Here is a 20416-nt window from a genome sequence, read left to right on the forward strand (position 1 = left end):
ACCCTGCCAGCTTCTTGGATTATCTGCCCAGTACAGCCCCTGCCCAGTCTCTTCCCCTTGACCCTGCCAGCTTCTTGGATTATCTGCCCGGTACAGCGTCTGTTGACTCTCTTGCCCTCGATCCTGCCAATTTCTTGGATTACCTGTCGAGTTCAATACCTGATCAACTGTTCCAAACAATAGGGTCAAACACCTTGATAGATCCATCTATTGTTGAAGCGCAGCATTGTTCCCCTCAAAATATTGCAGTCCATTCGTCAACCCCCCCTGTTGATCCGCTGTAGCTAGTGTCCATAATGAAGGCCTTCAGTGAATTATACAGCGAAAACAATCAACTTCCCAGGCTGTCTGTCGAGTATAATACATACAAAGAATGATGCTTATAATGTTGATATCAACACAATATTTATGCAAAGCGTATGGAACTGGCCTCAAGTCTTCTTTTCTTCAGGTATGACAACAAGTAAGAAGTCCAAATCCCCACTCCACGGTTGTTCCAGAGTCAATCGCATGAAATCATATGGCATTAGGGTCGTATCTCCCACTACAATGCCATTCTTGTCGATACTAAGTGGGAAAAAAAGGTTATCAAGCCCCTTGTTTTTTTTTATGAGGATATTTCCTGATACCCTCCATAGCGTAAATCCCTATGGTGTATAAGCGAATTATGCTACATACGTGTATGGGATGGTGAAATACCGCTTCCTCGAGGTTTAACTCTTTCAATAATGGTTTTAAAATGTTGAAGCGGTGCTTATCTATGCATCTGGACATGTTTTGGTTTACCGCCTCGACTTCAGCTGTGGTGAACCATTTTGCGATCGATTCGAGATATTCGGAAGCCCGTGGAGACAGTGAATTTGACATCTGGATAGCGCGAAAATTAGCGACATATACCGAAAGTCTGTGAACTTTGGGAGTTTCCGGAGGTACTAATGTCAACTCGTTTCGAGTGTACGCAGAAGTTTCGACTGAGAAAGATTCAGTTATGACTGAAATGAGGGGCCCGAGGGGCAATAATCCGCAGCATTTTGAAGTTTGTGTACAGCCTGACCGCCTACGGTTTGGGGTTAGTATGTTGCTGCCCAAAAGAGATGGGCGAGCAGTCACCTGACATTGGATGATATCGGAACTCTGGCATACTAAATCATATCGATGGCTAGGCAAAAACTGATGATATTATTTCTAGTACTGATCATGTAGATTATATTTGCAGGATCCACATCTTTAATCGTTATCGACTCTTTACCCTCTAGTCACCTGATCGGAAATTGGGTCGTTTGGACCTCGCGGTTTCGAACCCCGACCCGAAACCCGCCAAGTAGAAAAACAAAATGAGATGCAATTATTCCACATCTTGTCCTTTAGATCCTTTACGTATACCCTCGAGCGTTGCAGCTATGAGGGCAACCTATTCTTACAGTTCTGCAGGTTCCCATCCGTGACTCTCTTAAGCATAGCATGTAAGTCGAACGGTCCGGGTGTTGTACTACCAAATTCATATCTAGCCTAGATTTTGCTAATGAAGATGGACAACTATGTAGTGAATTACAGGCTCTCTCCTGAGCTTAGTCGTTGTTCCGATGTGAACACGCCATGGACCGCAGTTTTCGAGTATCTTGAAGGCACTGTACATTGAGGCAAGTACTTGTACGACATAATTTAGAGAATCAAAAACCTGCTCATGTATCCTTCCAATCAATTGTATCAGAATCGTAAATAAGACGCCAATCTTGCCTGTTCCAATTTTTAACACCTCCAGCGCGCCGTAGACCAAACCCAAAAAATAAAAAACAAAAAGGTGCTTAGCAGTGTAACGGTCAACCTACTGAGAAGATCCGGTTGGGGCGCGTGGTTTTCCGAAATACCACTGGGCAAACGTCTTGAAGGCGGCCGTATCCTTAGTGCGGAGATCGTACAGTCTGGTCGGTCGCACCACGACTGTATGCCCTTCCATGTAGGCTTCGATGACGCGAGCATGCTGAGGCCCCATGAAGGAAAACGCCATCACCTAAAGCCGCAGGTTAGACATGAGGTTTTACTTTTTTTGGTTGTAAGAGTAAGACATTGAATACTTACCGGCACAACCATATGGTCGATGAACCGTGCCCTTCTCAGATGGGCTAACATCAGACGTAAAATGGGAAGCAGTTCACCTTGAAGAATGTGGTCATCATTGGCGCTTAGGTTGTTGTATAAAGTAGTCTTAATATGTGCATAAGGCCCTTCTGTGACCTGTTCGATATCGTTGATTCCAAACTCTGGGTACTCGAATCGATAAAGGTCCCTTTCCTTATAAACACGATGCATTCTTGACAGCGTCAGAATCATGAATGCGGGAAAAAGGGTAAATTATCCTACCTGACGGGAGACCATACAACTTCGCCACCTGGGGGCTTGTTGCTGAAGGAATAGCGGGAGATATATGTAGACCAGTAGATTTCGATTGCTCGTGCGCAAGTCTTTGGATCTCTGCATTCTGCTGGAATCGAATCATAGGTATCATACTCCATACTGTACTCCTGGTCATATTTGCCGTCCGGCGTCAGCAGGAAAGACCCATCCAAGGAGGTAAAATAAGCAGGTCTATCTTTAGAATTTTCATCCAAGACCATGGGCAGGAATCGAATTTGATCGATCTCAGCTGAAATCATTCTAATTTGATGGTCCGGTTTAAGCCCTGTGATGTGCCTCTCAAGGCTACGCAAGGACTTGCGCATTTCCGTACGCTTAGGACATTCAGGGATAGACATTGTGAGCTCCGTAGGCGAAGGAGATGGAAAATATGAACCACCAATAAGTTGTCAAAGGGGGATGGGATGATCAATCCTTTAAAGCGAATGGATTTGTTTTGCCGCCGGCGTCCAGGGCGGTGACGGTCATTTGTTGCTGGGCGACGCCGGTCCACCAACCACCTATTTTCCCCGGAGTTCCCCAGCGGCGTATTTCCCGCTAGTTTTCCTTAAGGGTATCCGTGCGCAGGTCATGAAGATGAAAGAGCAACTGTTGCCCCACCCAAGCCGATGTGGCTCTTTCCCAAGAATCGCTGGAATATCCCAGAGATGTGCGCACTGCGCGCATGGACTGCATGGGCGAATCCCGGAGGACAGTCAAGCTCTTCTAATGCGACGAGCTGCAGTCCTCCCTCCACATTTAGCTGGGTAGACTGGTTTCCGCTCTTATATTCTCTATGTACCCAATTCTCCTGCCAGTAGATTCAGATGTATTTTTCCACAGAAAGGCGCCAGCTATCCAGCATCTGGCATTGGACTCTTCTTTTTATCTCAGCTTTCACATTTGCGGAACCATACGCCCTGGTCTTTATTGTTACTCATTGACCTGTAAACAACAGGAACTCATATTCTCTAAGATGGCTGATGTACCTTCCAAGTTGCCTGTCGATTACAGTACCTGGCAAGATGCTGTTAAGGCACACGGTCTTGTTGGCAAGACAGTGCATACGGCTGAGCTTGCGTCGGCTTCCAAAATGGACTTCAAGCAATTTTTGCTCCTGCGTGTTCTCTGGAAACTACATCTCGGAAATCGACTGTCCAGCTTGCCACCAGTCCTGGAGCCATATCATACCCAGGCCACAATACTTCTCAATAAATCTCAATCCTGGGCGAGCTATTGCAGTAGCATCGTAAACGGAGAAAATCCAGAGGGCAGCTTTGCAATTGCCCGACATTATCAAGTCAAAGCGGCCAACAATGGGAAGTGTATGCGACCGGACAGCTTTGATACCCCAGTTGCCAAGCGCACCCGCAGCTACACAAGGAGAAATCTGGAGGAAGAATTTAGAAACCTCCAAGTTGACGAGACGCCATCCAAGAGTCTCACACCGATATCCCAGATGCCAATTAGTGAGGATTCGTCTGATGATGATTCTGTTGTGGCAGACCCGCTGCTGCCACCCCCAACACCAGCTGCCCTGGTTCCTGAAGATCTCCAGAAGTTGATGTTTCCCCCTACCAAGGATGAGCAAATTGTAAACACTGCTCTTGTCGTGTTTCTGAATTCTCTTACGATTCACTTTCCCATGATCAAACGTTGTGACTGGACCCTGCACAGAAAAGCCTTTGTTCCCCAATTTGAGGAAGCCAGGTTTGAATCCAGGACTGATGGGTATCTTGATGACGGCAAGGGAAATCCTTATGCCCTGATCGAGGTTAAACCTATTATCAGAGCGCTCATTAATCAAAGCCGGATCCAAGTGCAAGAGGGGTCACAGATGGCCAGCTGGATCAAAATTGACATTAATGCTAATTTGGACAAGCTGTTGGTTTTTTCCCTCCGTTCTCTCTCTCTTTTTTCTTCGTTTTTTTACTGATAGGATTTAAGGCGAGTTCACGTTTCCCAAAATCGGCATGAGATTTTCATCACTATTGCAGAATACGACAACGGTTATGTGTCTTATCTCCGAAAGAAGCCGGCCAATGACGAACACCCGTCATTCTTAACCATGCATCAATATGGCCCTTGGAATACTGACAATGCCGCGGACATGAAGAAACTGGGCCCAATTCTGCTTGCACTCACACTCTACGCTGAAGATGAGGTGCAGAAGGCTGAAGCATCTTCATCTGATTAGATGGATATTTGTAGTAGTAGATTGATTCCTGATGCACCTTGAATGTGTTGCAGGGCTTGGAACAATGTGTTGGGTTCTTTCTCATTCTCTTTGCTCTTTTTTATTTATTTCTTTCTTTCTTTTTTCTTTTTTTTTTTTTTTTTTTTTTTTTTTTTTTTTTTTTTTTTTTTTTTTTTTTTTTTTTTTTTTTTTGAACTTGGTCTCCTGCTCTGGACCTCCAAGGTCATGGGCTGCGACTGTCCAGCCCTCGAAGAACCTCTTAAAAGAAATTGTTTTTAACATTAACCGATGCCTTTATTTTCCGCCCTATTTTTCGGCGTACTGTCTGTTGATTTGAGGGTAGTACTTCCAGAGGGAACCATCAAGTTCATAGCAACGCAACACAACCAAATAGTCATGTTCGAGCATTAATTTCCGAGCATGACACAGCCATATCATAATCCATGTATCATGCGTCGCTTTTCACGCTCAAAACAGTTAAGACGCCTGTTTGGACTCTTCTCCCAGAGGCAGAACTCTAGCTTGCGTTTCTCATTAGGCGAAATCCCTCCTAGTGGTATTCGTCGGGTCTGCTTAACGAGCCAGACAATGATAAGGACACTCAAATAACTTCAACCGAGACAGCAGATGAAGCTGGACTATCCCTCCAGCCAAACTCACCTACACCCGAGCGACGTTCTCAAAGACCGCGAAAAACTTCTTATACTGATATACTTGCCCTATCAAAATAACTAAATAATGTAACCTGCAACTATCTGGGATTTATAGCTGCTTGAATTCCTGTTCTGCATGCGGTGAACTCATTTTTCGTTTCTTTTACTTGTCACGCAATTCGATATGTTCAAGATACTAGATAAATATATGATGAGCCAAATTTATTATGTTGGGATGATGATTGTATTGCCTACCCACTGAACCGAGACGTAGTGAATCTGTAACTTTACTTCTATTGTTGCTTTAGACGTCTTGGCAACCAAGCGCTATTAATTACCTAATAATGCGTAAAACTTTCAGGCTTGTCCTAGCAAATGTGGAGAACTAGCGCTTAATGGGGTATCTATTAGCGTTCTCATTGGCCAGGGAATGTTGGCGGAGATGATCATCCGACGCAACCTCACTCGACCATTTTGCTCCACTGCCACATAATATCATTAAGTCAACACTGCGCAGAGGGCTATCACCTTCCTCTAGACAGGCAGTACGACGTGCACCTACATAATGAGCCGAGGCCTGTGGGCTACATTGGCTCCCAGCCATAAGCGTATTTGTACCCGCGTTATGGCCAGGTCAAAGAATCACATCTTTCCGTTTCTACCTTCTTGCGCTCAGCTCCTGAAAGCCTCTACAATGGTCTCAACTTCAGCATCCGACGAATGTCCGTTCCCACAGAATCGTGACCATATTTATTCCGATAAATTTATTTGTTTTGATCCTCATTCTTATTCTAGCGGCCGGTGGTTGCGGCAGGACAAGTCAGAACGTGCCGCTCGCTACATTAAATTCGACTTCAATGCACTCTGCCAGAAAGTCCTTGATGTCTCTCCCGGCGCAGACACCATCATAAACTGCAAGAAACTTGAAGGAGGATTTAACCGGGTGTTCGTTTTTACATTAAACGATGCCAGGCAGGTTGTGGCGAGACTTCCATTTGCTCTTGCTGGACCAGCGAAACTAACTACGGCCTCGGAAGTCGCTACTATAAAATACCGTGAGTATAAGCCAACAAAACATACACTTTCAATACTTACACACTTGTTTTAGTACAATCCAAGACTAGTATTCCCATTCCCGCGATTCTTGACTGGAGCAACGATGCTACAAATGCCAATAATACTATTGGTAGCGAATACATTATTATGGAACATGCTACAGGCGTGCAGCTGCATCAGAAATGGCCTGAAATGGCCGGTGACCAGCGGGTCAAGTGCATAGATGCGATCTATTGAAAGATGAAAGAGTTGGTTGACCTACGGTTTCCAGCCTTCGGGAGTCTGTACTTCGCTAATCCTCCTGGTTTTGGTGGTATGTATCCCTTGGATAAAGAGTTTTGCATTGGAGCACACTGTGGAACTCGGTATTGGGATTGTTCTGTTGGTGAGCAGAGATATTATCATAGTGTGAAGCCTAACCAAGGACCCTGTAAGTAGTTTGAATATCTTATTTATTTGAACAGTGGCGCTAACAAAAGACTCAGGGGGCAATATTGGTGAATTTTGTGATGGTCTCATTGACGCAGGTCTCTCAAGACTCCCTCCAGTCAACTCTAACATCGATAACAAACCTTTTTATCATGGTTCAACCAGAATACACCGGTCTCTGTTAGAAGGCGCTCGAGCTATGCTGAAGCAAATGTCTACTGATCATCGAATTGCAGAAGCTGCCATACCATTGCTGTTCCACCCAGACCTACATAAAAGGAATATATTTGTCTCGGAAGACGACCCTGCCACCATTACGGGCATTATCGACTGGCAGGCGACAAGTATTGAGCCAGCTTTCTGGTATTCCGACGAGATACCAGATTTTGCTACACCTATTGAAACAGGGGATAGCATTTATGCTGAAGCGTTTGAAGTCTCTTCTCAGTTCCTTACACCCATTCTCTCTGGTCCTCGGCTGATAGACGAAACTCTCTTCCGGCCTTTTCGTTATAGCTACAGGACTTGGAAGGACGGGGCAGTGGCACTGCGCCACGATATGATTGAAACAGCTCGACGTTGGAAGGAACTCGGACTTGTAGGCCAGTGTCCGTACCCTCTACCAACGCCAAAGGACTTAGTAGATCATGAGAAGGAATACAAACTTTTCGAGGCAGCACAGGGCCTAAGACGGGACCTCTCAACCCTGCTCAATACAGCGTCCGATGGATGGGTGCCTCCTGAGGAGTGGGAAGTAACGGAATCGGCTCATAAGGAGATATTCACTGGGATGTTACGGGCCGTTTTAACAAATCAAGAACTGGATGAGGATGAGCCTGTGAAAGACGAGGAAACCCTTTGATCAATCTGGCCGTTTGATATTGATTAGGATAAATAGAGTCTAGTTTCAACAACTGCAACTACTGACTTTATCCCTGTTTCTCTGTCAAAAGTGTCAATGTCATATTCATTTATCCAGGTCAGGATTGTGATGACCTGGCCAGGTAAATTGAAGTAACATCTCACAAACTGGTGACTCTTAGGAGCTCAGCTCCTGTAGAGGAATTAAAGTGGATCCAGATTCACATTGACATACCAGTCAGATGTCAAGCTCAAGACGCGGCGGGAAAAGCCGTGCCGCAGCCTCCTCGGGCGGTTGTAGATAGTTGCAAACAGAGCGGTAGACGTCTTGTTGCTTGGCTGCACATTCTGCCCAAGGGAGAAGACGTACCGGACAGCATTTCCCAGTTGGCGGTGGTATCTTCCCCGTGGTTGAGCGAGACGGATCTTCGGCACTTAAGCGGCGCGAGAAAAGATTGTGGCAGAATTGGATAAGTTCTCCAAATGTCGTTTGCCTGGTTCGTGATTCTCCTGTTCCCGTACTTGTCTCCTCAGCTCTAATTCCCTTAAAAAAAGGGCCTTATAGTCTGGGGAGCTTTGGCTGGCCATCAGCTTTATGAGTGGGCTATATAAGTGTATTTACTCACTTTGATCGAGAATAGTATGCGGGGCGGGTAGATGCCATGTGATGTGTCAGCTACGTTTATCGGATAAATATTCTTCCTCATGAGCACATCCTCTAGCCCAAGAACTAGCCGTCTCTTAGATCAGCAGGCCCACCCGCCCTTCAGGGCTAGATAACTAGTTAATCAAGAGACAAAAGTTCCATTGTTTGCATTGTTTGTCATAATGGACAATACTATTTCCGAATCCCGAAGCCTGGTAACTCATGCTAATATATTACGTATGTAGGCAGCAATTTACTCCAAGTTTTTCATTGGCTATGCTAGCTGCCAAGAGCGCCAGGCGTTTGAAGCTCTAATCAAGTAGCCAATATCCAATCTTGTAAAAACAAATAGTGGGTATTAGAGTTTTCAACTGGGTGATGGGTGAGCAAGAGGGTGAGCGGCTCACCCCATCTATTGTGCACTCACCCAAGCTCACCAGAGGTCGCGCGACCGTAAAAGCGGCTCACCCGCTAGCTCACCCGGGCGGCAGCCACCCGACTTCTGGCCGCGTTTAAGCCACACGCCGGGAGGTTAGTAGTTGGGTGGGTGACCACCAGCGAATCCCTCCTGTTGTATGTTTTTATATTTTTTTGAATATTTATTTAGTACACAAACACAGCATTGGTCCAGATAAATCGGCGCATGAACTTTCTGTTGGTGAAACCCAAGGTTCAGCATTATCTGCATATCCCGAACCCTGGTTTCATAATGTGTACTGGGCACGTAGTACACGTAACAGCTACAACGACTCGAATATGATCTCTCTAAGCGAGTGTTTAAACTGCTCTATTACCTGATCCATGTTGCGCTGACGCTTGCTGTCCCGTCGGTTGGCAATGATAATTAGTTTAACCTGACCAGTATACCGCAGTTGCCATTGTGAAGCGTCGCGGAACAGGTTCTAATAGCCGAGAACCTAATCTCGAAGACAATTTGTAGAGACATGATCATTGATATCTGGAATAGAGGAAATAAGAAAGGCCGAAGATAAGTATTAGACAAAGAGGATATGAAGAGGTATATCGATAATTAGTAGTAATTCGGGTACCTATAGCTTAGTGATATTGCGCTTCAGGGGGGGGAGATAACTTCTTGAATTGTATCACAGCAGCAAACCCTTCTAGAGCAGAATGCATTGAAGTTTTGAACATTATTATCGCTCTCTATATCGTACTCCCCCAAAGTAACGAGACGATTAAGCGACGTGACCTGCCAGCCGACCTCCCAGAATCCACATGACTCCAGGCAAAATATAGCTTTGGTGCCAAACATATGCGGGGTCCAAGAGAGACGCAGTGAGAGTAATATAGAGACCAAGTTTTACTGATTCTTGATGCCGATCCCTCAATTTTGGGGCAGTTCTAAGAAGGCAGAATAGAGTTAAAGCCCCCGAGCCCCAGCTAAGCTCAGCAAAGTAACCATCAGCATGGCGCGGAACACAACGAATGGGAGATTTAAAAGGTATAGCCCGAGGATCAATTTTACAACCCGGTTTAATATCATATCACATGCAGTGACAGGCGCTGTGGAGAACTTCTTGCGTTGTCCAGGTAATCCTCACGCACGATTCGCGACGTCGGTCAATGCAACTAAATGCAGCCCCGCCTGATCGCTGCAACGATGTGTAATCAAAATTCAATTTGACAATTAAATATTAGATCCCACCCAGCCTACTTGCTGAGAACACGGTTTCCAGTTCTCTGTCAGACAAAATATCTTATAACCATGGGGTCCATTGTGGTTGACCAACCTTACCGGCCTACGCCAGCCGATATCACCATTGACAACCACCGACCGGGCGATCCGTCCAAGATCCTGTTCAACAATGTCCGCATTTTAGATTCCACCGGCCGGGCTCCTTACGAAGGAAACGTATTAATCGAAGGAGAACGTATCGCCGCCGTGGGCGATGTCAGCGACTCAGCCGCCCGCGGTGCGTTGGTGATCGACGGCGAAGGCAAGAAAACGCTAATGTCTGGGTTAATGGATGCCCATACCCATCTAAGCTTTAATAATTCACCTACTTTGGACGGGCTTACCAGCGCACCACTCGAAGAACATGTCCTATCGACAGCTCAGTCGGCCAAGACCTACCTCGACTGCGGATATACGATGTGCTTTGGCGCAGCATCAGCTCAACCTCGGCTCGATATCGCCATCAAAGGTGCCATAAAGTCCGGTATGATTCCAGGTCCACGTACCCTGGCGAACGCACCGGAGATTACAACCACTGGAGGAGCAATTGTACCCGGTATCTCGCGATATGCAGACGGACCGTACGAGATGCGGAAGCAGGTTCGGGAGTTTATTATGCTCGGGGCGGACAACATCAAGCTGAGCATGAGTGGCGATGATATCCACCCCACAATGCCCAGTACGGAAACGTATTTCACTCTGGAAGAAACAGTAGCGGCAGTAGACGAGGCCCATAACCGGGGCAAACGTGTCTGTGCACACGCGAGAAGTGCTCAGTCGGTCAAGTTTGCCCTCCAAGCTGGGGTTGACGTTATCTATCACGCCAGTTTCATCGACGAAGAAGGAATGGACATGCTAGAGCAAAGGAAGGAGCACGTTTGGGTTGCTCCAGCTCTGAACTTCTTCTATACCACATGCACTGGCGAGGCAACTCCGTACGGTATGACTGCCGAAGACGCAGCAAAGAAAGGTTTGAAGTATGAGGTGGACACAGCCTGCAAGGCGATGCAAGAGATGCGCCGGCGGGGAATTCGTGTCATGCCCGGCGGTGACTATGGCTTTGCTTGGGCTCCGCATGGGACGTATGCTAGAGATCTGAAACATCTTGTGGATTTATTTGGGTATACTCCAATGGAGAGTATTATTGCTGCCACTGCGTTGGGAGGGGAGATGATGGGCTACCCGAACGCATTAGGCAAGGTGGCACCAGGATACTATGCGGATGTGATCCTGGTGGATGGTGACCCTTTGTCCGATCTGGACATCTTGCAGAAACAGGAAAAGCTGCATGCAATTGTTATTAATGGTCATATCCATAAGCACGTTGTGCCCTCCCAAGCTGTCTATGCGTAATGGATCGGTGTCAGGAAATTCGGATAGGCGGTTGATGAAGTTATCTCTGTCGGTTAAGACTTCAGTGCTGGGGTTTGCCTTGTCGGTCGCAGCCCCTCCATATGTTCTGTCGCCAGGTTGAGCTCCAGTCCATGCCATCCAAACACACTGGTAGCTGCTAACACTAAATGGCATTCTTACTCTCTTAAAACCAAGCATTCTCTCTTGCGTTTTCCTGTTCACTATCATGATTTTCTCCCTTCTTGTAGATACTTTGATCTGAAGCTGATAGTGCGGGCCAATTGACAGCAGTTCGATGCAAAATGGTAATCGCATCTATCCACTGGAGGATACTTGTCAGCGGGTCGCCAAAATCGGTAGCCTTCTTCAGGCACAAGGAATCTCTCTTCGGTTCTTGAACCTTGTGAAGGATCAAGATTTAGATAATTTGACGAGCCAGGAGGATATAGTCAGCAAAGTGAGGGGTGTCAAGTAAAGCGGAGGAACCCGAGTTCAAGCAAACCCCACTTCGACACAGCAAGTGCTGAATCTCCCATCTCCCATGGTGGCGATGGCCCAGATGCAGAGGTATCTACGAGTAATCACAGAACAAATCGCGGTGTAGAGGTGGTGTTGTATTCTTATATGGACTAGCAGGATCAGAAGTACGAGGTGTTCCGGAGGGCCGCGATGGACCATCAATACTCTTCGCATGGACATGTTCCTGTGCCTCGTCTTAAACGATATCAATTTACGCTTATTACCCTGTACTTACCTTATACCTTTGCCATAGTTAATTGAATTGTTCACGGCTGCGTTGAGAGCCAAGCGAATATGTGGCTGTAGTCTTTAAATGGGAACTAGTGGCTACTCTACGGAATTCAATATATTGAGGTTGTAATGGGGACAGTCCATGCGTCTACAGCAATATTCGTCAGTAAAATCCTACTATGTACATACTTCATGCATACAACGGTCGCCCGGCTGCTTTATGTTTAAAGTCTATTGTAAATGTGGATCCCCACGCAGCTAGAGTTTATCTTATGACATGCGCTAGCTCGAAAACTATGTTCATGCAGTGTTCTATCCATAAGAGTGGTGCTCCGTCTTATTTACCGTGGTTTCTATTTTTACCTTCACTTCAGTGTTTCGTCAGGATATCTGTGGTGGGCTGATGGGTCTCGCTACTCCGTAAGTAGTTCTCTAGTTTTCCGGGCCGAGGCAATGAGGCAGATATGACCCGGGTAATATTATAACCCCGATAATGCCGTGTCTAAACGCTTATCAACCATGGGATTTCGCGATGGTGCTCGACGTTATGCACGGCATAACCTATCACGTGCACACTGTTCTCTTTTCCGATAACAATCAGCCAAGCTTGCGCTTTCCGATGTCGCGACTCGCGAACACAACAAGAGAGCCTCCGTTTACTAGACCCGCAATGAACCCCTTCATACAGCGGTCTCAAGCAACCTGGCACCGGGTTGGCCTTGTTTCCGAATTTCCCGACCTTGACTTGGACAAAGACTGCTCTCGGATTGCCCCCAGTTGCAAAGCCTTCAACATCCCCAAGACAAATGTCGGCCCTCCGGTCGAAGCAGACATTGATCTCCCAGGAGATTTGAAGGAACAGGTGCTTGTGTTCAAATACAAAGGCAAGGTTCATGCCATTGACCATGTAAGTGAGACGAGCACATAATCTTTATCTTAAACTGACCCCTTCCAGCAATGCCCTCACTCGTCATTCCCACTTTCACAGGGCACCCTCTTTGATATTGAAGACTTTGGCATCACCCTCAGTGCTGGGGTCACATGTACCAAGCATGGCTGGTCCTTTGATCTCTTTTCTGGACAGGGTGATCGTGGTAACTACAAGCTTAAAATATGGGAAGTGCAACTGCGTGAACCCCATACAAAGGACGAGTCTTCCGATGGCCCCGACCAGGAGGTTTGGGTGAGGCGGAAGCAGCGAATCGGCTAAGCTGGCAACTTGATTCTCTTTAATGGCTGTTTATCTTCAAGAACTGGGTACGAGAAATTCGACTCCCGACCCGAATCGGCCTCGATAGGTCCCGTGCCGCAGAGTAACACCGGCGTCTCCAAGAAGTGAGACGATGGTGTAGGTCATGTCGCATTCCTTGCTCCACAGGAAATTCCAATATGGAATGCGACGTTATATTCCATCATAGTGAGAAGCAGCTGCGGCTCCTCCTTGTGCGAATACTTGACGCGTGTCTGATTGTGAAGGCTACTTTGCACAGGTCACTAGCCTTGTATCCCGATATGGTTCCAGGTTGTGATTATGATATTTGTACAAGCATGTGTGCTAGTCGTTCGCTGGCCGGGGGCAGCTGGCGCCTTTTTTCTGGTGTGCGACCACATGTAGCAGTGCTGTGTTGGTCAGTCCGGAGAAATCGGCTTTCAGGTGAATAGGCATGAAGACGTTCACCATCGACCCCAACGATATAGGATGGTTGAAGGTAATCATGCATACTGAAGCAGGGCATTTGTTGCAGAAGTTCAGAGAGCTCAACACGTCGCAGTCTGTGTAGCAAAGCCAATGTGATTTAATCTTTGCACAAACAGGCTGCATAGAGAGTTTGAGATGATGTGGATAATATGACCGCGAGATTTCACTTATCCATTACCCTTTGTCGTAGCTGTACACCCGCATATCTCCACGCCGCAAAGGTCCAGCATCCAGGTTCATAACTGCTATTTATAGGGTGTATTATATACGCCAGTTCGGTAGGCTGGCAATTTTTGGCCTTGTGCCTCAGGCAGTAAGGCATAAAGATGGTTCTGTGGCTATACTCCTACAAAGGGAGGAAATTTGACATCTTCATTGTGATTCCTGTTAAGCTCCAGCATACCGCCCATACTGCCCACACATCTATCAGCACAAGTTTAAATAATTCATCCATGATGTTGACGCAAAAGATCGTGTTTCGCTTCCCTTCTCGTGGTCTTGGTACTAGGCTTGGTCGGCGAGACCTTTCCCTGCTTTCCGTCCACTCGAGCTTTCCTTGCACGATGTATCGGTTTCAGTTACAACGCGGTTCGGCACTATTTGACTGTAATGCACAGAATGGCAGATTTCCCCGAGACGGTGTACCTGTATCTAAGGATGGTCTTGTCTATCCTGGGATGTCGAAGTTATTCCCTTGTAAGGACGATCCATTTTATTGATTGTGAGGTGCTAACTACTCATAATAGATTTGCACGGCCCAGTCTTTAGGCCAAACACATTGTCAATGCAGGAAATACTTCGTCAGGACTATGACCTCTATGATGAAGAGCTGGAAGCTGGGCACTCTCCTGTAGAACCGCAGGTCATTCATATTCCAAAAGGTAGATTCACTACATCCAATCACACTACTATCTAATATATCCTAGGCACTGCCATACCTGAGGAGTTGGTTCTATTTCATGAGGAGTTATCTAATTTCTCCCTCCAACCGTCGTGCCCAGTAACCTTGAGTGGTATGTTGAATGTCTATATCAGGTCTTTAGTCACAGCTAATGAATGCAAGATTTTAATACTATTTGAACCGAGTTTTATTCGAAACATGCTACTTATACTGATGCGGTGGAGTGGATAGAGGAACATGAGTTCTATGAGGCTTTTGCAGACTCTGCTACGGTCGATTGGCTCCGTCAGTGAAAGAGGCTTGATTTTTGATGTGATATGTCACAATGCGAAATAATTTTATTAGCAATCCAGGGCGAAATATGAGGCTAGTCGCCAGCCTTTTTTCCACAATGTGAAAGTATTTCATCGTTGGTATTGGCATTCTTGACTGTCAAATACTCGTGTTAATGCGTTGAGTATCCCTCCAAGACTCATGATAGAGTGTTTCAGGGTGGGAGGTTTGAAAAGGGAAATCACCCCAGTCACCGTCACATTAATGAAGGCTGCATTACTAGTAGTGGCGTTAAGAGTTATAGTAAGGATGGGATAAATCTAATACGGTACAGTACTCCGTGTGACGGCCTAAGGCACACTTTCATTGTTCGCACTTCATCGTTTCTGTTTTTAGTAGTTGCACTGTTTGTATGAAGGTGGTATATCTACCCTCATAGACCTTGCGTGCTGCGACATTTTCTTTTTTACTCCTCACGTCTAAAATTCTGATAAGATAGCGTCACTATCATCAATGTTGAACAGCTGTCACACTCCGTACAATGCACAGGCTAATAATTACTATGACTTAACGATATACCAAATATATGACAGGTGCATCCATTGATCCAGAGGTAAGGGTTCATCTATTATATCTATGTAGTGTCCTTTGGTGTGACTAAATATTCCGCAGCTTCAGAGAATATATCCGAGACCGAATAGTTGTGATGGCAACAAGGCATCCGCACAGAAGCACACATCAGCAGGCCACCATGGGCACATTCCGGTGCAGAATGGAGTGCCTCAGGCAGGGTGTTGGGTAAATAAGGATTCAAAAAAAAAAAAAGGAAAACATACAACAGGAGGGATTCGCTGGTGGTCACCCACCCAACTACTAACCTCCCGGCGTGTGGCTTAAGTACGGCTGAGCGGACGGGAAGCCCTGTTCTCCACACCCTATGGTCGTATGTACTAGTTTGTTAGTTCGAAGAATATATATAGCATTATATACTTGTAGTTCGATTCCCACTCTTCTCTTCGCACTATGGACAGTACTGTCGCGACATGACTCTATTTACAAAAGAATTGCAGTTCATGATAGACTATAGTCCGTGTAAAGTACTATGTCGACTTGACTGTGATCCGTAGCTTGAAAATTTCCATCATAATGGTAAACGTGGTAACCACAATATAATAGGGCAAAGTTATATATATATTTGGTGCTGGACCCTGTTTCGGAAAAGGCTCGGAACGGACAGGACGCATATGAACATAGATCCATAGCGTGACCCTTATGGTCGCAACACCTGGGAAGGCTGAGAGGAGTGGGATTTCCCGCAGTCATCAAGGCTATATGACACTCGAGAAATTATTTGCAAGGTGTGTTCTGGTAGATGAACGAATGTACGAACAACGTGGTTGGCATGTGACACCCCGAGCCCTGCCTCTTGGACATCAGGATGGCCTTTGGAAGATACCGGAAAAGCAGCGTATCCCAGCCTTAAATTATTGGCTATTCCCGTCAATTCTCTCTGGTTGCCCCCTTCATCTTCGTGCCGTAACCATAGAAAACCCCCATTACTCCCATGCGCGCGCGATTGGATTCCCTGTCACTTATTCACGCAGCAAACTTGAATCAATTTGTAGATGCCTAGATCGCTGCGGTAATTGAAGCTTTAAAGTATGAAAGATGTACGAAAGGGAATGGGTGGCTTTGTACTCCGTAGTTGCCTCTGGTTTCTCGGTGTTGACTAATGTCGAGAAGTTCAAATGCACCAAATATTTATCCCGTAGTGGCAAATACTTGTATTTGGGGTAAAGTGCCAAGGAAACCTTAAGCTTTCCTCAAGCTCTGAATAGTCTCTCGCAGGAAAAGTCTTTTTATTTAAGGAAAAACCGATAATAATATGCACGTTAAGGCCTCCATGCACGAATCCGTTAGTGGCAAGTGCATACCAAGATGACACATCAGAGGACGATTTGTGCCAAGAACCTTCTCACCCCCACTGTTTATAAATAAGCACTGGCTCCAATTTTCTGGATCATCCTTCCACAACTTCATCCATAAAAGAACCATCATGGACTCGGAATACAAATATATGTGCCCGAGACCTAGGACCTCATGGGCATGTGTCCACTGCAAAATAAAAAGGACGCGCTGTCTTAGGGAAACTCCACAAATGCCATGTCGACGGTGAGTAAGCCTGCGTCATCAACTCTTCGCATTCTAATAATTTCAGCTAGATGCCAAGCCCTGAAATTAGAATGCGGGTTCGCCACAAACAAAGTAAAAGACACAAAAGAACCCAAAGTAGAGGAGGGCGATGTTCTTTCAGGGTTGTTTGATGCTCAGCCGAGCGCTCCGCCACCCAAGAATGTCGTGGACGTTCATCGTCAAATATTTGAGACAAAGTTCGATATCTCCGGACAACAATCATCTAGAACCTTGTTAGATGATATACCTGATGACACGACGTTACGACCCCCGGTGCTTGACCAAAAGAAGGCTGATCAGCTTCTAAGCAAGTTCCGAGCCAAGAGCTCCTATTTCCCTTTTGTAACTCTCCCGGGTAACATAGCCTCCGCGCAGCATCGCTTTTTGTATCTTGCTGTGCTTACTGCGGCATCCTCGGATGACATGTATCTGCTGAGGAGCCTCGATAACAGGTTTCGGTCTGTCTTGGCTGATCGAGTTGTGAACGCTGGGGAGAAAAGTCTGGACTATCTGCAAGGATTGCTTGTCTACATTGCATGGTGAGCATTGTCAGGAAGAAGGCAAGTCAGGGGGAATATACTAAAGAGCATTTGATAGGTACAACTTGCATCTACGTCCACGAAGCTTTCAGTCCTACCAGTATCTCCAAATTGCTATCAGTATGGTGGAGGACTTAGGGCTCGATGATGGGAATATTACACATACAGAAGTCGACCGCTCATCAGCACTAAGTGGCAGCGAAGCTCTGAATGCCTGTCTTGGGTGTTATTACCTTTCCTCCGTGTAAGTACTAGACCAGTGAGTGACCACTCAGGTCTCTAACAATCGTGAACTAGCATAGCAACAGGAAGCAAACGAGACAACAGGGTGACCCTTTCTTCCAACCTAATAAGCTATCTGCTTCGATTATCCCAGGGAGAGTGCCCCCGTGGTACAATGATATACTCTTGCATTCGGCTTCAGATGGCAATAGAAGCAGCATATAAAGGCGCTGAGAAGCCAGATCGCTTGTGGCCAGCAGACAGTCGGCTTACGTCAGATCCCTCCTTGAATATCCGTACGTTCTCATATTTTAACAACATCGGGCTATCTATCTAAATATTTTCATTCTTTAGCTTCGATTAATATCGCACGGCTTACTCTTTCCTTACTGGAGGAAGCAAGCATACACCGTCTGGAGCCGACGCTCCTAGAATTCGATCTTCCCAAATTTCAGTCCATTATGCGCAAAGCAAGAGCCTTCTTGGACTACTTCATATCTGTCCCTACGTCGAATTATCACCGCTTTTCATTTACCGAATGGGACCGCTTAATTGCAGCTATTCGTGTTTCAACAGAAATTCTGTCAGCTGCAGCTGGTTTACCAGGCATTGTTGCGGCAGTTGGAGAAGAGTCCCAGACCCTAACCAGATACCTGGAGTGCTTGGCAAATCGGATGGAGAAGGTTTCGCAATCTGGTCGGAATCCCGGCGAATTTCCTGATATATTCTATTTGTTCAAGTCTGTTTTGGACTTACTCTGCCCTCTTCCTCTCGCTGCAACTTACGACCAAGGCATGGCATTAGCTGTCAATTATGAACCGCGCCGCAGCATGCAACGATGTCCGGTTCTGTCTAGTATTCAAGAGACAGAGTTCTGGGATGCATATCAGACCTGTGTTCCTGCTGATGACATAGACATTGATCTTGAGACGTTGTTCACTAATGAATATCTATCAGGACTATCATCCGAGGAATGGGTGGGCGCTCCTGGGAACATCAGCTACACATGAGGCACTTTCTAGCATCTGTATGTTATATATAATAAAAATCTCCATTCACGCATCAACTAGCTATTGACGATACACAAGCAATATCATTTCTCTAGATCGTCCAACGATACTCTGGCCCCGAAATCTCTTTACCATTGATATCCCTGGGCTGATACGCAAGACTCGCCCGAGACAACCCAACCACAGCATCACTCCTCCTCCCCTCAAGCCAGTGCTCGAACATATCAATTCCCGCAAAGGCACCACCCGCAGTCCAGAACTTGCCGTCGATCACCCAGCGAGCCGTTTCCCAGGTAGTGTCCGTACATTCCTTTTTAATGTAATCAAGGAATTCGCTATTGGTTGTGGCACGTTTACCGCGGAGTAAGCCGGCTTTGGCGGCCACAATGCCACCAGTGCAGGTGGTGAAGAAGTATTGGACCTCATCGACCTTCCGGTGCAGGAATTCGCGGTAAGAGTCAGGGATGTTGTTCCAGAACTCAGGGCCAGGGCCACCGAGGAGGATTGCATCGAGTTTGGGGCAGTCGTCGAAGGTGGTGGTTGGCTGCAGCTTGAAGCCGTTCATGAGGGATACGGTGTCCATCGTCGGGGCAATATAGTGGAAGTTGATGTCAATGCCCTGGTCTACCAAGTCGTCTGGCACGAATCCATCGCGGTTAATGTGGCTTAGCATGGTTTTGGACCCTGCGATCAGGATGTCGACCGGACCGGCGACGTCCAGGAGCTGGAAGTCGTAGAGGACAACACCGAGCTGAAAGGGAGCCATATTTTAGGATTGTTTGGATTTCAAACGAAGTGTCAAGGAGGGAAGCTTGGAGGATGTTTCTGAAGGTTGTTTGATGGGTAGAGAAGTATTTGCCCATGACGGGTTTATATAGATGTTCTATAGATGCTGTATACATACTGCGTCGGCTAAAACTTCCTTCCGCTCGATACACTCGCGTATCCTTTCCTTCCGCAGTGCGGTCTTGGCAGCTGATCGGTCCAACCCTAACAGAGAGGGAGTCCTCAAGAAATGATATTAATTACTATTTTTCTTTTTAAAAGGTACAAAGTGATAAGGACGTGCAGTCTCGACTTCATATGTTCACCTACGTCACTAAGTAGGAATCAGGCTAAGGGATGAACTTGAAGAGGCAGCGATCGGCTGTGAACTCCGAGTTGATCTCACCTTCCAGACATACAACAAAGTATGTAGAGTCATGTTTGAACCCTGTCCTCTACCATTGAGATCTAATTGCATGGATATTGTTGACAGAAGAAGGCCGAAGGTAAAAAATAAAGAAAGATCTGTGATCCAGGATCTCACAGTCTCATGCACATTAGTGAAATATATTGGATGGATATAATTTATTTAATTTATTTATCTTGACAACAACTATTTTTTTTACTTGGGGGGGGTTTACTACACAGTGCTGGGGTATGCTATCGATGGCACTTAGAGGTTGGTACTTGTCTTGAGCTGAATTGGACTTGGGATGATTGGTATGGTTTATTTATTGGGGTTTCACCAGTGGGACGTTAAGCAATCATATAATGTAACA

At 46.2% G+C, this 20416-nt stretch overlaps 8 protein-coding genes across 8 annotated transcripts; 6 read left to right on the top strand and 2 right to left on the bottom strand.

Annotated features, from left to right (window-relative positions):
- Nucleotides 1-1557: 1557 nt before the first annotated feature.
- On the bottom strand, nucleotides 1558-2796 carry BDV37DRAFT_62097 (uncharacterized protein). The gene is made up of 3 exons (XM_032090959.1): nucleotides 2362-2796; nucleotides 2080-2311; nucleotides 1558-2011 (listed from the first exon to the last, which is right to left on the bottom strand). Exons 1-3 carry the CDS (start codon nucleotides 2751-2753, stop codon nucleotides 1826-1828), a joined length of 810 nt encoding a protein of 269 aa, XP_031943603.1. The 5' UTR covers nucleotides 2754-2796; the 3' UTR covers nucleotides 1558-1825.
- Nucleotides 2797-3370: 574 nt separating this feature from the next.
- Nucleotides 3371-4591, top strand: BDV37DRAFT_269932 (uncharacterized protein; the record flags this gene model as incomplete). Its single annotated transcript, XM_032084461.1, has 2 exons — nucleotides 3371-4278; nucleotides 4342-4591. 2 exons carry the CDS (start codon nucleotides 3371-3373, stop codon nucleotides 4589-4591), a joined length of 1158 nt encoding a protein of 385 aa, XP_031943604.1.
- Nucleotides 4592-5938: 1347 nt separating this feature from the next.
- On the top strand, nucleotides 5939-7591 carry BDV37DRAFT_269933 (kinase-like domain-containing protein; the record flags this gene model as incomplete). The annotated part of the gene is made up of 4 exons (XM_032084462.1): nucleotides 5939-6299; nucleotides 6353-6510; nucleotides 6541-6730; nucleotides 6786-7591. 4 exons carry the CDS (start codon nucleotides 5939-5941, stop codon nucleotides 7589-7591), a joined length of 1515 nt encoding a protein of 504 aa, XP_031943605.1.
- A 2443-nt stretch (nucleotides 7592-10034) lies between these two features.
- BDV37DRAFT_242897 (metal-dependent hydrolase family protein) lies at nucleotides 10035-11943 on the top strand. The gene has a single exon (XM_032081374.1). The coding sequence runs from the start codon at nucleotides 10209-10211 to the stop codon at nucleotides 11283-11285; it is 1077 nt and encodes a 358-aa protein (XP_031943606.1). The 5' UTR covers nucleotides 10035-10208; the 3' UTR covers nucleotides 11286-11943.
- Nucleotides 11944-12705: 762 nt separating this feature from the next.
- Nucleotides 12706-13245, top strand: BDV37DRAFT_280884 (Rieske (2Fe-2S) protein; the record flags this gene model as incomplete). The annotated part of the gene is made up of 2 exons (XM_032086688.1): nucleotides 12706-12942; nucleotides 12991-13245. The coding sequence occupies 2 exons, from the start codon at nucleotides 12706-12708 to the stop codon at nucleotides 13243-13245; spliced, it is 492 nt and encodes a 163-aa protein (XP_031943607.1).
- Nucleotides 13246-13606: 361 nt separating this feature from the next.
- Nucleotides 13607-14945, top strand: BDV37DRAFT_242902 (uncharacterized protein). Its single transcript, XM_032081375.1, has 3 exons — nucleotides 13607-14430; nucleotides 14481-14747; nucleotides 14798-14945. The coding sequence occupies exons 1-2, from the start codon at nucleotides 14061-14063 to the stop codon at nucleotides 14648-14650; spliced, it is 540 nt and encodes a 179-aa protein (XP_031943608.1). The 5' UTR covers nucleotides 13607-14060; the 3' UTR covers nucleotides 14651-14747; nucleotides 14798-14945.
- Nucleotides 14946-17066: 2121 nt separating this feature from the next.
- BDV37DRAFT_280885 (uncharacterized protein) lies at nucleotides 17067-18872 on the top strand (the record flags this gene model as incomplete). The annotated part of the gene is made up of 5 exons (XM_032086689.1): nucleotides 17067-17080; nucleotides 17131-17640; nucleotides 17699-17884; nucleotides 17938-18158; nucleotides 18217-18872. 5 exons carry the CDS (start codon nucleotides 17067-17069, stop codon nucleotides 18870-18872), a joined length of 1587 nt encoding a protein of 528 aa, XP_031943609.1.
- A 46-nt stretch (nucleotides 18873-18918) lies between these two features.
- Nucleotides 18919-19918, bottom strand: BDV37DRAFT_62156 (DJ-1/PfpI family protein). Its single transcript, XM_032090960.1, has one exon. The coding sequence runs from the start codon at nucleotides 19636-19638 to the stop codon at nucleotides 18964-18966; it is 675 nt and encodes a 224-aa protein (XP_031943610.1). The 5' UTR covers nucleotides 19639-19918; the 3' UTR covers nucleotides 18919-18963.
- Nucleotides 19919-20416: the final 498 nt, after the last annotated feature.

The sequence above is a fragment of the Aspergillus pseudonomiae genome (assembly GCF_009193645.1).
Source record: "Aspergillus pseudonomiae strain CBS 119388 unplaced genomic scaffold BDV37scaffold_17, whole genome shotgun sequence".
NCBI lineage: Eukaryota > Fungi > Ascomycota > Eurotiomycetes > Eurotiales > Aspergillaceae > Aspergillus > Aspergillus pseudonomiae.

Bases quoted from the DNA above. Each gene is read 5' to 3' on its own strand.
- BDV37DRAFT_242897 (XM_032081374.1), top strand. From the start codon at position 10,209: ATGTCTGGGTTAATGGATGCCCATACCCATCTAAGCTTTAATAATTCA.
- BDV37DRAFT_62156 (XM_032090960.1), bottom strand. From the start codon at position 19,638: ATGGCTCCCTTTCAGCTCGGTGTTGTCCTCTACGACTTCCAGCTCCTG.
- BDV37DRAFT_242902 (XM_032081375.1), top strand. From the start codon at position 14,061: ATGGTTCTGTGGCTATACTCCTACAAAGGGAGGAAATTTGACATCTTC. The intron at 14,431-14,480 runs GTAAGGACGATC...TACTCATAATAG, and splicing joins GATGTCGAAGTTATTCCCTT to ATTTGCACGGCCCAGTCTTT.
- BDV37DRAFT_62097 (XM_032090959.1), bottom strand. From the start codon at position 2,753: ATGTCTATCCCTGAATGTCCTAAGCGTACGGAAATGCGCAAGTCCTTG. The intron at 2,312-2,361 runs GTAGGATAATTT...GACGCTGTCAAG, and splicing joins GTTGTATGGTCTCCCGTCAG to AATGCATCGTGTTTATAAGG. The intron at 2,012-2,079 runs GTAAGTATTCAA...CTGCGGCTTTAG, and splicing joins TCGACCATATGGTTGTGCCG to GTGATGGCGTTTTCCTTCAT.